The sequence below is a fragment of the Capra hircus genome, chromosome 14 (genome assembly GCF_001704415.2).
Source record: "Capra hircus breed San Clemente chromosome 14, ASM170441v1, whole genome shotgun sequence".
Lineage (NCBI taxonomy): Eukaryota > Metazoa > Chordata > Mammalia > Artiodactyla > Bovidae > Capra > Capra hircus.
The window spans coordinates 14596410-14612872 of NC_030821.1; the positions used below are offsets into that span (position 1 = coordinate 14596410).

At 43.2% G+C, this 16463-nt stretch overlaps 1 protein-coding gene across 1 annotated transcript in view; it reads left to right on the forward strand.

The window, feature by feature from the left end:
* Positions 1-16463, forward strand: part of SDC2 (syndecan 2) — a 123364-nt gene that overhangs the window by 87594 nt on the left and 19307 nt on the right. The window contains exon 2 of the mRNA XM_018058255.1: positions 15811-15922. Coding sequence (XP_017913744.1) covers positions 15811-15922 — 112 coding nt within the window. The remainder of the gene's footprint in view (positions 1-15810; positions 15923-16463) is intronic.

Genomic DNA, 16463 nt, shown 5'->3' on the forward strand with positions numbered 1-16463 from the left:
AGTTTGCCAAAAATGTGTGTTGTTATTCTGGAAGGGAGCATAGCTCAGGAGAGATATATGGGCAAGAATTCTCCGGAAATTTGGATTTCATGATAATTAATAGAGTCTATTTTGTGGGAGTTCATTTTAAGATGTACAGAATAATTGAACAGATAGTATGTAGGTTCATGTATCTCCCAGCACTCCGTCATTTCCCTTATTGTTGCGCCCATTGGTTGTAATTAATGAACCAACATTGATACATTATCATTACTTATAGTCCACAGTTTGCATTAAGGTTCACACTTCGTGTTGTATATTCCTATGGGTTTTCAAAAAATGCTTATTTATTTACTTATTTATTCTTATTTATTTACTTATTTATTCTTATTTATTTACTTATGCAGGATCTTTAGTTGTGGTTTGCGAACTCTTAGTTGTTCCATGTGGGGTTTGGTTCCCTGACCAGGGATTGAACCCAGATCCCTTGCATTGGGAGTGCAGTCTTAGCCACTGGACCACCAGGGAAGTCCTCATTCTATGGGTTTTGACAAATGCATCATATCAAGTATTAACAATTACAGTTTTCCACAGGATAGTTTCACTGCCCTAAAAATTCCCTGTGTTCCACCTGTTCATCCATTCCTCCTTCTCCCTGAAAATCTGACCTTTTTACTGTCTCTAGTTTTGCCTCTTCCAGAATGTCATAGTTTAAATCATATACTGTGTAGCCTTTTCAGACAGACTTTTGTCACTTAGTAATATGCATATATGTTTCCTCCACGTCTTTTAGTGGCTTGCTAGCTCATTTTAGCTTATCACTGAATATTAGTCCATTGTTTGGCTGTATCACACTTTGTTTATCCATTCACTTTGTTTATTCATTACTGTTATTCTTAAACAGATAATAGAACTTTTTGGCACATATTAGTTATTTGGTTAATTAGTAGTTATTAAATGGCTTAGATTGAATCCTTACTTTTTTCTGATAGGTGTGTAGTGCAAAGGGAGTGTTGTGATGGAAAAGGCAATTCTGTGTTAGGAACTGATTTCTGCTAATGTGCAGTTATCGTTTAAGGATAGAGCATTTAACCCCACAGCCGCTTAGCCCAGCAACTGCAGACAACTTCGATATGCCCAGGCTTCTAACAACAGTTTAAACATTCTCCCTAGCATTGCAGTGTCCCATATAGTAGCCACCAGCCACATGTGGCTATTTCCATTTAAATTGATTAAAAACAAAATAAAAAATTCAGTGCCTCTGTTGCACCAGCCATATTTCAGCCGCTTGATAACTATATGTGTCTAGCGGCTTCTACGTTGGACAAAGCACATCTAGAGCATTGTCATCATCACAGATAGTTTTGTCGAACAGCCCTGATCTAGAGCATTCAAATAGAAGGATGGGATTGAAGTGAGTTGACCAGGCCGATTCTGGTTTCTCTTTAAGGCTTAGCTGTTTTGTGCTGCAGCAGTTTTACAATGGAAGAGAGGAAGGCCAGAGATTTGTCTGCTGGAGCAAAGTTGCTTAAAATAACTTACTAGGGATAAAAAGGCTGCCCAGGGCAGTGAAGCTGTGAAATCCTCCTTGTGTGACAACCCCAGGAGGCCCAGCTTGACAAAGGGTTAGGCCCTTGATCAGCTAGTGTTAAGGACTTTTACAGAACTCTGAGTTCTTGCTTATTTAGTTTGGTGAAAAAGCAGGGGCTTTCTCTAATTTGAGGGGTTGGGGTGGGTGTGGAAAGGGAGTTAAACTTCTCAACTAATAAGCTTGCAAATTGTACACTCATCCCTGAGTAAAATCCTGTGGTCCTTGGATTCCAGGAATGTGAATCTTGACCGAATATCACATATTTGCCACAGAAATTGTAGCTCTCTCCCTTGAAATTGAAATTACTCTTATTTGGGAGCAAAAGCAAATGGCAGTTTTATTGTGTGTTTTTTCCCTTCTTTTTTGCTAGCTCTTGGATTTGCTCAGATCTAATTTCATTCACACGGTAAGTGCCATGCTGACACAAAGTATTATGGGTTGTCAGTCTGCTTGGATCTCAGTTCTGTATTCATTCTATGTATGGCATTTTACTGAAGTCTTCAGGGTTTTTTCTTCTACGTTGAAGTCCAGATAACAGACATTATATGAAATTGTGCTTTTCCTTAATGCCTAATCTCGAAATTGGCTGTTGATGCTGGTGAGGGTTTTTAATAGAATTTTCAACGGAAAGCACCAAATTGCTCTGTTTGCACAGTGCAGCTTTAAATGTTGACTTTTCACCTTTTGGCATGCTCAGGCTTCTAAGGGGCCTCATGTGGAAAGGCAAATTTGACAGAATAATATATCAACCAGAATTCCTGTGAAAAGGCTTAAAATATTCTGGTATTTGGACGTCCAGTCAGGATGTGACCACTTGGAATCATGACTGTCTATAAACACAGGCTTACAATTGATAGTTTCTCTAAGAATAGGCACAGAGAAAATAGTATATTATCTTGCAAATGAAGAACTGGAAATGCCAGACCTCAAATGAAGATGGATTTCCCTTTAATCTTTCAGCTAGTGTCACCTGCTAAACAACTCTCAGAAGAGTTGCTGAGATTTAATCAGTATTTAATAATTATTGCATTTGTTCAATTGACTTTGCTTTAAAAACTAACACATCAGCCCTCGAATAAAAGGCAGGGTAATGGATGGATTTCTTATATTTACTATGGTTTTCAGTTAATTTTAAAAAGTATATTTTAATTCAGACACTGTTTCATGTTAGCAAAGTCTTGAGAAATTGATTATGGTTTCTTCACATGGGGTTGTTTTCTTAAAAGCCATGCAAGGGGAAAGAATCAATATTAGAGCTTTCTGAGTGGCAGCTTTATACAGAGCCCCCCCAGCACGATTGATTACAGCTGTTTTTGTAAAGGATTTAAAAAGAACAATCTGTATTAAAAACCTCCTTCTTTGCTATGAGCTTGAACAGTTCCAAGCGGGTTTCCATGGGGGCTGCGCTGCAGTGTGACCACTTGAAGAGCTTGTGGCCGCACCGGCGAGCCAGGGCAGTCGAATGAGAAAGGCTATTAGGTGAGGGGGTGTCGGAGTGCGTGCCAAAGAGGTTACCGTGGCAGCTGCAATCATTCAGCCAAATTCCTCAGCCTCCAAAGCAGGAGAGGCAAGAAGCAAGTGACTTTTCTACCAGTGGTGTGTAAAGCAGCCGGAAAAGAGAGATGAAAGTCAGTCTCTGTTCCAAAGCATGGGCCAAAGGCAGGGATGTTCAGGCCAAGTAAGGAGGCATAGAAATGGATAGCCCCCAGTTTCCACACCCCCAACTGCTGCCTGGAGGCCAGTGAGGAGTGGATGGGTCTTCCATGGGCCTCTTACACCGAGCACCAGGAGTGAGCTCTAGTCAGGCTGCCCGCTGCTGTTGTCCCAGTTAAATAATAAACTCCACTCTGTGGGCAGAGGCACTGTGTGGCGGCAGGGTGCCTGGAGCAGTCACATCTATCCCAAACCAGTCCCATCTTGAACGGCTGTGACAGGAACAAAGTGAGAGACCGGGAATGTGGGCTGGGCTCCCCAGTCTAGTTCTCAGGAAGACCTGTGCTCTTTCGGAAATGAAGATGTAACAGGCAGCCCTGGGTGGCTGTCATCTGAGAAGGTGGGGCGTTTTGCATAGACCTTGCCATGGGCTGCTGTGCAGAAGGCATTTGCAGGCCTAGGGTGGCCCATTAATTTGGGAAGAAGTCAAAATCCTGGGGAATGTGGGAATTTTTAGAAAATATTGTTACATTTAGTACCCATGAGTGCTAAATCTCCCCATAGGCCTTTGGTATGGCTTGCTTTAGAACTGATGGAATCAGTTGGTAAGCAGCCTTTGTTACTGGATTTACTTGGGGAAAAAAATTCCTTGAGATGATCTGATATGTTTTTGACTCCCAGTGATTAATATTTGCTTTTCTTTATCTCCTGTATTTTTAGAAAATGAAGTGCTATTTCTCTTATGAAATGTGCTTATGAATGTGTGTTCCAACTGAGACTTTTAATTATCACTAGGGAATTACCATGAATCGGCCTCACTTGGATGCAAAAAATAATAATGATGGGCTCTTTTCAAAAAAATATATTCTCGAAAGCATTTCTTAAATATTATTTTTTAATTGCACATGTAATTTTACCATCTTGCAGGCTCCCCTTTTCCCTTCATCTTCCATACCCTTGTATCGTAAGAGTATAGGATTCCATCAGCAGGATGTTGGAATGTCTCCATAGATGCTGATCAGAAAGACAGACGGCAGCGCTGGGTGGTGGGGATTAGGTTACCTTTTGGATTTTTGAAGTTTTTTCCCCACATGTTAGTTTGAATAGCCAATGAAGTGTTTATCATTGTTGGGAAAAAATATGACTGTCCACACAGCTTCTTTCCTCTTCCTTTGGTAAGATTGTAAATATTATCTTCAGATAAATAACTCATAAATAACACTCGACAACACCAACATGAGTGCTTTCTCAAATGCATTCGTATAAGAGATGGCGCAGGTCACATGACTATAAACGTACTCCCTGTGAAACAGGTGCTTTTGTCTGGGAGCTCAGGTTTCATTTCTTATGGAATTTTATACGGTATCCACAGTGGATTTCGTAATCAGTCTCTAATACCTTTAAATTTTTGCCTGCTTCCTTTGTTACGGAAATCATTTCTTTAAAGGCTGCTTGGCCTTCCTTGTTAATTGGTTGAAGAGTTTGATCAGGAACAATTCCTTTCTACAACAAAAAGAAATACAGGGCCAGAGGCTATGAGTCTTGAGCAGAATCAGGATGTTTTTCTGGGAGATAATCAAGAATGTGATTAGCTTCAGCTCCCAATAGAGCCACCACTGTGACTTGGCACTTGGTATTAAAAATCCACCCTTCAGAACAGTTTGACTTCAGTTTTGAAATCTGTGGTCTCATCACCTTTGGAGGTATCTCCTTCTGTCTAGCTTTGTTCCTTTTATTTAGATAAGCGCTGTCATGTTTTCAGTCTTCCAGGGTAAGGAAGTAGTCACGTGTCATTTTCTTCATCGAAAAAGTCTCCTAGGTCAGGTAGTCACCTTGGCAACCCAAGGCTTTCTAGAATCAGCAAAAGGAGAGAGAGAACAAGAGGCTCTCCTTACAGACAGACAACATCGATTTAACAGAGTGAAGTGAAGTGAAACTTGCTCCGTCATTTCCGACTCTTTGCAACCCCATGGACCGTGCAGTCCATGGAATTCTCCAGGCCAGAATACTGGAGTGGGTAGCCTTTCCCTTCACGGGATCTTCCCAACCCGGGGATCGAACCCAGGTCCCTTGCGTTGAAGGCGATTCTTTACCAGCTGAGCCACGAGGGAAGCCCAAGAATAGTGAATTGGGTAGCCTATCCCTTCTCCAGGGGATCTTCCTGACCCAGGAATTGAACCGGGGTCTCCTACATTGCAGGCCAATTCTTTACCAACTGAGCTATCAGGGAATGTAACAGAATGTGCCCTGAAAACCGGGAGCAACTCAAAACATCTTCAGGGCTCACTGGCACATCAGCCCTGGAGTGTGTCCGGGGCACAGTGCTTCCAGGTCAGATAGTGGCCACTGCAGGTGGGGACTAGACAGGAAGGAAGATTGTTGACTGGGGCACCAACAGCCACACCTAGACGTGAAGTGTCTTCTCAGCTTTAAATAACCCAGAAGCAAAGTGTAACTAATGAGATGGGTAATGAGACCCAGGGCATTTTAGAACCTAAAATCTTGTGATTAAATATCCATTTTGCTAGACCTCTTGCCTTTATGGCTTTAGATAAACTGGATCAGGAGTGACCAAAGCACTGTGGTGTGATTCTGGGGCACTTTCCTGAAGTGTACACTTTTTTTTTTTTAATATTTGTCACTTATATACCTGTATACTTCCATGACACTTTCTTCAGGCCCTTTCTACGTGTATGTAGCTGTCTGTTTAAATATATTAGCTGTTAAAAGTACTGTTGATGTTTGGAAGCTGGTTCCTGGCCATTTCCATTGTTTGTGGCTTTAGCAGCATATATATGTTGGGAAAATATAACAGTAATTAGGAACAAGATCATTCACAAGTCACCAGCCTCACCAATTAACTCTTCATTTTTCTATTGATTTGAGATTTTGAGAGTTGTAATATTAGAAAATATTAAAGCAATATATACTTTTTAAATACAGTGTGTTGTCCAAACATTCTTCCTCGTTGTTCTGTGGAATATGATTTTTAATGGCTATGTTGAGAAAATTAATGTATGAGACAATTGACATAGCTATCCTTCTGTAGGTGTATTTACATTGTGTCAGTGGTTTTGCCTTAATTCAGTAGTAAACATTCCACCTCACCTTCTTTTTAGAATATTTCCTTAAGATAATTCCTGAGAGTAGAAATATCTGATCAGATGGTAGAAAAGATTTTATATCTTCTTAAAACACATTGCCAGTGTGCTTCCCAAAGGGCTCATGCCCATTTCTGTAAGTTGGCATCTTTCACACAGAACTCCTCTTTACAGGCCTGAAGGAAAGTGTCCGTATCAATGTTCAATCTCAGTGCTAGCTTAGACCTGAAATAGGCTCAGTTGGAAATTCCATCCACCAACTGCCCCTCATCTCTTGAGAGTAAGTTTGTTCTCCAGCATTAGCTGGAGCCTGGCAGGGTGTGGTCTACCCTTTGGACCTGAGGTCTTTCCCATTTTCCTGTCCCATAGGCATCCTGGGGCACTCTGTCAGCTCCCATATAGTGTAGAGAATATATGTGGCTATGCCTCGGGGCTTAAAATTGTAGCAGTTGAAAAGCCTTTAGAGTGAATTATTAAATCTAAACCAGAGCCTTTTGGCTTCCTGTGCTTGATTTGGAGTCTGTTCCATTATGGTAGTTTTTACAAAACACTTCTGAATGAGAAATACACTCCAAATCTCTTTTCCCCCCACCTCTCCTGCCAAACGCCACCAGGAAACAGAATCTGGTTACTTCAGTTAGAATATATTAATCCTGACCCTCTCCAGCCCTTGGGACTTTTCAGGTTAGGCCCACATGGCTTCTATTTTTACTCTAGTCTAAACTGTGGTCATATGGATGGCAAAATAAATACTAGAATATTTTAGTTCAGGAGGGAGAGAGGCAGCAGTGCTTATAATAACATGGCAGCAAACCTCTCTCTTCCCTCTGCTTGATATTCCAAAAAAGGAAGAAAGCGCCACTCAGAGCACATCTGTAAGTCATGAACATTTTCCTTTTGTGTGTCATGCATATTCAACATAACCCCCCTCCCCACACGGCCCAGGCATTGCTTTAATATCCATTGCTCCGTAAGATCCCTAGTTTTGGTGCCGACAAATTTAATTCAAGACCCAGGTAACTTCCCTTCTCTCTTTGAACCAAGAATGCAAACCCTTTATCACAAAGAGAAGTGCAAAGAGGTGGTGTGTTCTGCTCTTGTCCCCCACTGCCCACCCCTCACCCCCTACCTCCTTTTTCACATCCATGTCCCTGAAGAGGAAGACTGGTTGTGTTTACATTTGAAAAGACCCTGATGCTGGGAAAGACTGAAGGCAGGAGAAGAAGGGGACAACAGAGGATGAGATGGTTGGATGATATCACTGACTCAATGGACATGAGTTTGAGTGAACTCCGGGAGTTGGTTATGGACAGGAAGGCCTGGCGTGCTGCAGTCCATGGGGTCGCAAAGAGTCGGACACGACTGAGCTACTGAACTGAACTGAATCCTAGGAAGAAAATTAAATTGAATTTCACAATATAGATGTTTCAAAACTCAAAAGTTACAAAAGGACATAAAGTGAAAACGCTCTCCAGGTGAGAGATTTTGCATTTAGTTAGTTGACCCTGTAATTTTCTCTAGGTGACAAAGCATAAAGTATGTCAAGAATTTAGGTGCAAGGCTTAGATTTCTTTCAGCTCAGTTTAGTCGATGGCTTTTCTTCGTGAGACGGTGGCCTATAGAGACTGAGGACTGTGCAACCGGGGGCTTTGTAGAGTGATATGGCTGTGACACGATTATTGGCAAGGGAGCAGATTCTTGCATATTGGCAAGGAAGTGTCTGTAATCAGGGCCGTTTGTTGTTACCAAGGCATAGTTTAAAGAGAAATGGGACTGACGCCCTGAATCCTGCCTGTTCTATGTTGTAATGCTTGGGGGTGGGGGCGGGGATGCAGAGGAGAATTGCATCCTTCAGTTAAATAAGCATGCAGGGCCTTCTGGGTCCTCCTGTTTGAGATATTGGTTTAAATTTACCCACCAAACCATTTACTGAGCCAGGACCATACTGTAGACTCAATAGACAAACCCTGTAGGAAGAAAAATAATGTTGAAGCAGCTATTCCAACGTACCTATGGTGAGACATCTTTTGTGACAATGATATGGATTCTGTTGAATCATTGATATACATTGAGATGAGCCAAGAAATCCTTTGGTCAGATTCTTTTGCTATTCTTTTTCTTAACATGCTGATTGTTGGGCTGAGCATTTTATTAGAGAAAGATTTTGTTTGTGCTTTGTTGGCTAGAAAATCGAAGTGCTTTGACCCACATTCTGTTCTTTTATTAAACAAAGAAGAAAATTTCGACTGTGAAGTACACTAACTCAGTGTTACTTTTTGAAACACTTTTCAGCCAATCCGATGTACTCCAGAGAATAGTGTTGTGCCCGGCTCCTTGGAGGCAGTCTTAAAGAGTTGGCGAATTCTTCTCAAGTCATCCTTATCTTTCTGTTAGTCCTCCTCACAATATAAGGCTAAATTCCAGATTCCCCCTTTCATAAGGAGACCTTGTAAGAATTCATGGATTGAGTTTTCCCCGATGTGTTTTAACCAGGTAACTTGTTTCAAATATGTGGTTATTTTCTTTCACCCAGTGGCTTTAAGCTTGCTTTCAGCCTTTCAGAAAAATGCGACCTCTCCTATTTGTTGAACATTTACCCATATGCTGGCTCTGAAGCAGTAGGAGATACAGAAAACACCAGACCTGCTCCTGGTTCCTCAGCCTCTTCAAGTAATGTACATTCTAAGGGGTGAGGTAAGATTATCGCATTCAACAGGAAAATCTGCCATGGCTAGTAAATTCTGAATGAGTGGTTCAGACCTGCAGGATTGTAAGTAGTTACTTGTAGGAATTCTGTCATCTCCCATGCTTTGGTTTGTTTCAAAAGGTTCATGGAACTAGTTGAATTCTTTCACAGTCGCTGATGATTTGACTCTCTTAGAGTTTATTTTTTGATGTGACATTTTTATGAGCAGCCCAGTCATCTTTTTGCTTCATACTTCACACCCAAATGTGATTCTGCCTTCATAAACCTGATATTTTTCTTTCCAGAATTGGGTTTATTTTCCTAATAGACACAAGTAAATAATTTATACTAAATTCCCACTTAATAGAAATGCATGCTGATAGAAATGCATGTTTCTTAAAGTTAGAGGCTAGCTTTTTATGTAATTAAGGACCAGCGTAGGTGTTTGAAGCAGGTCTGAGCTTAAAGACCTTTCTTAAGGATTTCTTAAGTAGGAATTTAAGAATCTGCTTTCATGTGTGACCTCAGCTTTTGTATGAGTTACTCACAGGATAGTAGAGTAAGTCTAAGCCATTGTTAGATAGCAGAGCATTTTATGTAAACAAGTCCTTAGAATAAGTGCTTGGTAAATACAGTAGCACTTGCCTGTAAATATATAATGCAGTCATATCTCACACATGTTCAGGGACCACAGTATGCTTCCCAACAGTAAACATAGGTTTCTTTCCTTCCATTACATCTTTGATTTGGGTGGGACACCTAACAGAGATGAAGGTGTTACTAAAAATGAATGAGTGACAGTTGGCATCCTTCACAGGGGCAGTGTACAGGATGTTAGGCAGAGAAGAAATTGTTAAGCTAGAATTCTAACTCTTCACACAGACTTTTCCCCATCTATAATGCCAAAAACACTAGTTCCGAAAGATGTTAAATAGATTTTCAGGGCATGTGGGGAGGATTTCCATGGCCAAAGTTTGAAAGTGTTGGATCAAGCAGAGTTCAACAAGACTCTTGTATTACAGTTCTTCTCAGGGCCTTTATTATGATTACGTGTGAATTACAAGGTGGGGTGGTGAGGGGTGGGTAGTGGGCAGGCGCAGCAAGGCCAACACTCTCAGTGAGCACACATTTTGAAGCCCTGACTTGGACATGAATCCTTATTCTCCACTTCTGAGCTGTCTGTCTCTGGACAAGCCTCAGCTCCTTGGTCTGTAGTGGAGATTGTTGAGATGATTAGATTTGCCAGTGCTTATAAAACACTTAACACAGAATGCCTGGCACATAATAAACACTTAGCAGTTAGCTACAGTTAATCCTTTTGAACCCCAGGCTGACTAGCTCTGATAGCTTCGTGTTGTGGGGCATTATAGTTCAATAGCAAGAGCCCAGAATTTAGGTGGCAAATGTTTTGGACTCCAGTTTGACCACCAACTAGACTAGATAATTTTTAAGTGACTTTATCACTGTGGTGTTCTGTGTCTTCACTTTTGAAAGAAATAGGTCATCTGGATGCCTATAATATCCAGTCAAGCTCTAAGATTATATGTTCCCATGGGATCTACCTAAGCCAGAGTTGGCAAGTTCACCTTAAGGGCAAGTATATCATCCCTGTGGGACTAGGTAGGAGAAAATTTTAATTATTATTTCATTTACAGTGTGTGTTCAACTAGTAATAAAATAGGTTATTAAGTCATCTCTGGAAAAATAAGCTAGAGTTACAGCCAGTGTCGTGCTTTGTAATCACCATGAAAATAAATAAGCATTTGAGTCTTTGAGGCCAAGTCAGGACTGAATATGCCTTTATGCTAAAACTAAGAAACATCATCCAGGTGCTTGTTTTCTATGAGGTGATTCAGAGTGTCATAACAGGCCATACAAACATTTAACTTTTAAGTCTGAAGGCTAATTTTCTGACGTTTGGGTTTGGGATGGTGGTATCCATAAATAGGCTTTCTACTTTCTGACTTTGCTATCAGCCTAAGTTTCCACCATGTGTGCGTGCAAGCTAAATCACTGCAGTTGTGTCCAACTGTTTGCAACCCTATGCACTGTAGCCCACCTACCTCCTCTGTCCGTGGGATTCTCCAGGCAAGAATACTGGAGTGGGTTGCCATGCCCTCCTCCAGGGGATCTTCTCAAACCAGGGATCCAACTCACGTCTCCTGCAGTTCCTGCATTGCAGGTGGATTCTTTACCACTGAGCCACCAGGGAAGCCCCAGTTTCCACCATAAGGTGAATTTAACACCTACTGCTTTGAGCTTTAATTATCTTGACCACTGTTTATTGGTTGCACGATTTAGGGGACATCCATCTAGTATATAAAGCAGTGTATCTTTTAAGGAAGACCTCGGATTTCTAAATAACAGATTTCCACCCCAGCAGTTGGAAACATGAGATTTGCCGGATGTAAGCTTTACCTCATAATTAAAAAAACCAGCAAGTAGATTTATTCAGTTGCCATCTCACACATTTTCTTTGCTGAGACAATGGGAAGATTTGTGATATTTCTTATTTTGAGATTAGTGCACTTGGGGTCTTCTATGCACCAAATCAGCATTTTCTCTGTTCATTTTTATTGCAGACATCATATATGTTTGGGCTGAACTGTTTTGTCAGAATATTGGTTTTCATCATCTTCAAGTACGCGAGCCCCTCAATTTTCTGTCCTTGGAGGAGTTTATGTCCTCTTAGAGGTTTTGTATAAAGTAAATTGATGTCACCAGGTCTGAGTGGAGATTTTTTGTTGTCTTTGATGTGTGTGTGTGTGTGTGTGTGTGTGTGTGTGTGTGTGTGTCATGGAACCTGGGGTTTGGGTGGAGGAAGTGGCAGTAACTGACTGGAAATGCAGGTGAGGTTGTGTAGTGGAAGAATGTCTTTCAAGGCCAAGGAGTTTTTATTTTAATCCAGTGGAAGATAGGGAGCCAAGAAAGGGTTTTTTATATTAGCAGGGGAGCAGTGTGGTCATGTTTAAGAATGGTCCCTTGGCAAGATGATGGATTCAAAGACAAAGCCCTGAGGGGTGGCTGAGGAAGGAAGCCTTTGTAATGGTCCAGGCCCAGCATGGCATGGTTGCTGCAGTTTGGAGGGCAGGGAGGAAGCGATACAGTTGGGAGACAAAGGCAGATTTTTCCAGCCTTCAGGCATCACCTCCTCTGTGGAGGTAGCTCGGGGCTCGGTTTCCATGGCTGAACTTCCGTTGTGTCCTGCGGTTGCTTTCCCTCTTCATTGTACCGTGGTGCTTTCCACAACTTCCCTCTGCTCTCCCACAGCATGTCTCGAGTCAGCTGAGGGGAGAAGGGTCTGAAATACCAGCTTTGGTTTTCTTCCAGCTTGTACTCTGAGCCCTGTTAGCCAACAGTATTGATGCTGCCCCTCGGTCACGGCCAGTCCCCAGTGAGACAAATTCGATAGGAAGTCCTGCCGTCGAGCTGGGCCTCTGCACGTTTCCTCCCCATTGGTTTCCTTCATCCAGGGGCTCTGTCTCATCGAACGCAAGAGTGTTCCGTGTGTCTTGGGGTTTTCTGCTTAGTGAGGCAAATCACAGTTGGCTGGTGCAGAAGCCGTAGTCTTGAGTCACCCCTTTTCTTGGCTTTTGGAAAGATGCGTGTCTTGCCCCCAGGGGATGTGAGTGCAGAATTCATTTCCCTTTCTGGGCATGTTAACTGCAGCAATCCTTTCTGCACAGAGTGTAGAGTCTTCACCAAAGGAATTGTCATGTTTGCAAAGAATTTTTTGTTTAGAAGAAAAGACAGTGGAGGTTTTCTTTGAGCGTTATCTGCTACCGTGGGAAAAGAAGCCTGCTTATATGAGATCAGACTATGGAAGGTTGTGTGTGTGTGTATGTGTGTTTGTGTGTGTGCGCCCGTGCATATGCTAAGCTGCTTTAGTTGTATCTGACTCTTTGGAACCCTATGGACTGTACCTACCAGTCCATGTACCCATCTCTGTCCATGGGATTCTCCAGGCAAGAATACTGGAGTGGGTTGCCATGCCCTCCTCCAGGGGATCTTTCAAATGTGCAGCTCCTGCGACTCCTGCATTGGATTTTTTTACTGCTGAGCCGCCAGTGAAGCTCTCTATGGAAGGATAGATATTGGCAATTCCTCTTAGGTGCTTGGTGCCCCTGATGTCAGAGGAGGAGATAACTTTTAGTGTGATGTCATAATTATTTGTACCACATCAGACAATGGAGGAACAAATCCTTTTAGCTGCCCTCGAGCACAGTAAACATCCCATCAGCCCCAGGACTGCCCTGGAGCCTCGCAGAGCCTGAGGGGCTGAGGGGGTGCCAGCTTCTTTAGATGCGTCCTGAGCCCAAGTCTTATAGCAATTCAGGTCCCACAGCCTCCTCCTAAGGAGCTGGTTGTCATAGAGAAGTGAGTTGCTTGTCAAGCCAGCCTGTGTGGTTGAGTCGTGAGGTGGCCACAGTCCCCTGGGAGACGTGTTTTGGCCCATCTGCCTGTGCGTGTGACAGACGTGCCCATCTAGCAACTGGGTCACCTAATGAATAGACTTGCAGTTTACAAGTAGGGATTAAATATTTCGCATGGCCCGTGCCACCTCCAACTTCTTTGACAGAGCCAAGAGGAAAAAAATCATTCAGTGTTGAGAAAAGGCAAACAGGTTTCTGCTTTTAAGTTCAAGGTTGCGCAAATAGGTCCCTGTCCACGTGTACAGTTTGGGACTGATGGTCTCCAAGGCTTCAGATGGAAAGATATCAACTGTAGGAGTCCCCCAGGACTCGTGACATGTGTTAACTCTGAAGCCTGAGTCAAAGGCCAGTTTGTTTTAGGTAATCTCAGTCAGCAAATATTTATTGAATCCCCATGCCTTCCGAGAGGGCCAGAGAGCTTAGGTCATTGAGGCCCTGCCTTCTCCAAGTGTGCTCTGCTGAGGGGCCACAGGGCAATGCACACCAGACAATTAATAACACCGAGCCTTTGTCTTCAATTGTTCACAGGCTAAAAATCCAAAATAGTAGTTTCTAACAAGGGGACGTGGAAGGTCTGAAAAAACAGAGCCTGTTTTGTAGACTGGACTTGAGAGAAAGAATGAGAGGGCTCTGCCGGTGGAGTTCATAGGACAAAGTTTAATACACATAGGACAGCAAATGGCCCAAGTGCTGTTTGCTGAGCACTTGCTGCCCCCCAGATGGTGTGATTGTGGGGGGTTGGGTGAACTGAGGACGTACGAAGCACAGTCCTTGCCCTCGTAGGAGCTAAGAGACTGCCAGGGTCAGTGACGCCGATGGTGGGGCTGTGGAACCCACGGCTCCTGATACTGTAGGTTCACGAGCTTTGGGAAGCCCGGCCTGGACTGGTGAAAGCCTTGGAGACTGCTATCATGAAGCATGGCCTCAGAGGGCAGAGTTAAGCTCTGACTGTTCTAGGAAAATTCAAGCACACTCTTGTCTCAGGGTGGTCATTCAGTGCCTGCCGGCCAGGCTACTGGGAAACCAGGGCCTCATTAAGGTGTCAGTTCTCAGAACGTGCTGATGTGGCCGCTTGAGCAAAGCGGGCATCCATACCTTCACGGTAGTTGTCACTGAGGCCTGGAGGACACCGGCTTGGGTTTAGGACACCAGCTTGGGTTTAGGATACTTCGGTCTCTACAATCAGCTGTCAAAACCCGAGAGAAGAAAGTGGTGCCGTGATGGGGTGGCCCCGGCGTCCTCCGTGGAAGGTTCCAGTCCAGTGACAGCTGGAGCAGATGAAGGCTTTATTTTATCAATAAAAGGAAATCTAATGAAAGCCACTGTAATGAGGGAAACATTTTTTTTGTCATTCCTGTTAAAAACAAACATTCCATTTGATTTTTAAAAAATAGGACAATAATGAGTGCTGCCTTTTCTCAAACACGAGGGGTTTTTAGAGGCTTACAGGCTGCTGTATTTGTTTCTGGGCTGTCATGGGATACTGGTGGTAAAATATCAATTTACTGAAACCATTTAAGAAAAATTATACATCTACTCAGCCTCCACTTCATGCAAATGACTCTCTTGACAGGATTAGATTGAATTTTAATACTAAAACCCTTACTGAAGAGCTAAGAAGCTGTGGAACTGGTCAACTTAGTGAATGATCCCTTTCCCTATTCAGTGTGTGATTTGCTGTTACCCAGTGCCAGGAATATAAAAAGAATGCACTCCTGTGGGTTTATCTGCATTTGTCATTAAGGCTCCACTAAGCCTGTGGGCCCCAGATGCGGCTCGCGGTGGGCTTGCCCTGGTCCACAGCCTCGCAGGCCCTGCTCCTGGTGGGGTGTGGTGCTGGCCTCTGCACGGCCCCTGAGAGCTCCTGGCCATACTGGTGCCTCTCTGAGTGTGGCCAGGCCTGTAAATGTCCAAGGGACCTTGACACATCCCTGGGAGATGATTTTTTCCAAGCACCCTAATACATCCCCAAGGAAGTCTTAAATGAGTTGACTGTCTTGCAGCTTTTCCAGTCAAGGAGCCTCACGGTGACTTTGGGAAAGCAGATGGCTCCAGCTAGCACTGGGGCCACTGGCACTCAGACAGCTTTAGTGGGAAGTGAAGAAATAAGCCCGTGATAGGTGCTTCTGAGGCATCTTCTGAGGATCCACCGGGTTAGGTTTCCCTCAGGAGCATTGTCTGTGGTCAACCCTTGACGTCATGTGACTTGTCAGGGTGTGCCAAGGAAAGGTAGGGACAAAAATTGGTTTAAAGGAACAGGAAAGAGGAACAGGTAGTCACTGAGGTATAAGCCTGAACAGTGAGATGAATGAATAAACTAATTTCCTAATTTCCCATCATCCTTACCCCCTCTCTCTCCTTTCTCAGCGGGCAGAGCTGACATCTGATAAAGACATGTACCTCGACAACAGCTCCATTGAAGAAGCTTCAGGAGTATATCCTATTGACGATGATGACTATGCTTCTGCATCAGGCTCGGGTAAGGCTAGCTACATCCACGCTCATCTCTGATCTCTGTGTTTGTGTATGCATGTGCACACACACACACACACACTCTTACACACACATACACTCACACTCTATTGGAACGTGCTTCAGGGAAGCAAGCAGGAGGCATAACTGTTAAGGGCACGCTCAGTGCCTGGGTGTGAATTCTAGCTCCCAGCTACTTGAGCTGTGACATCTTGGAAACATATTTAATTTGGCTGAACCTCAGTTTCCTCATTTATAGAATGGAAGATGATAATAAATCCCTCCCACATCGGGTTGTCATGCATCTTAAGGGGTTGATACATCTGTAACTCTTTGAGATTGCTGCTTGGCGTGTAGTCAGTGTTCTGTCAAGATTATCAGAGTGATGTCATGAAAACCACCCACAAATACTAGTTTCATAAAACTGCCAACCCTACCTTAAAGCTTATAGATGAGACCAAGAAGAGTTATGCTTTCTTACTACTAGTGTATTGCTCAGAAGTAGGAGGGAGAATGCAGTAGCCAAGTAAAATGATTGTACACTGATA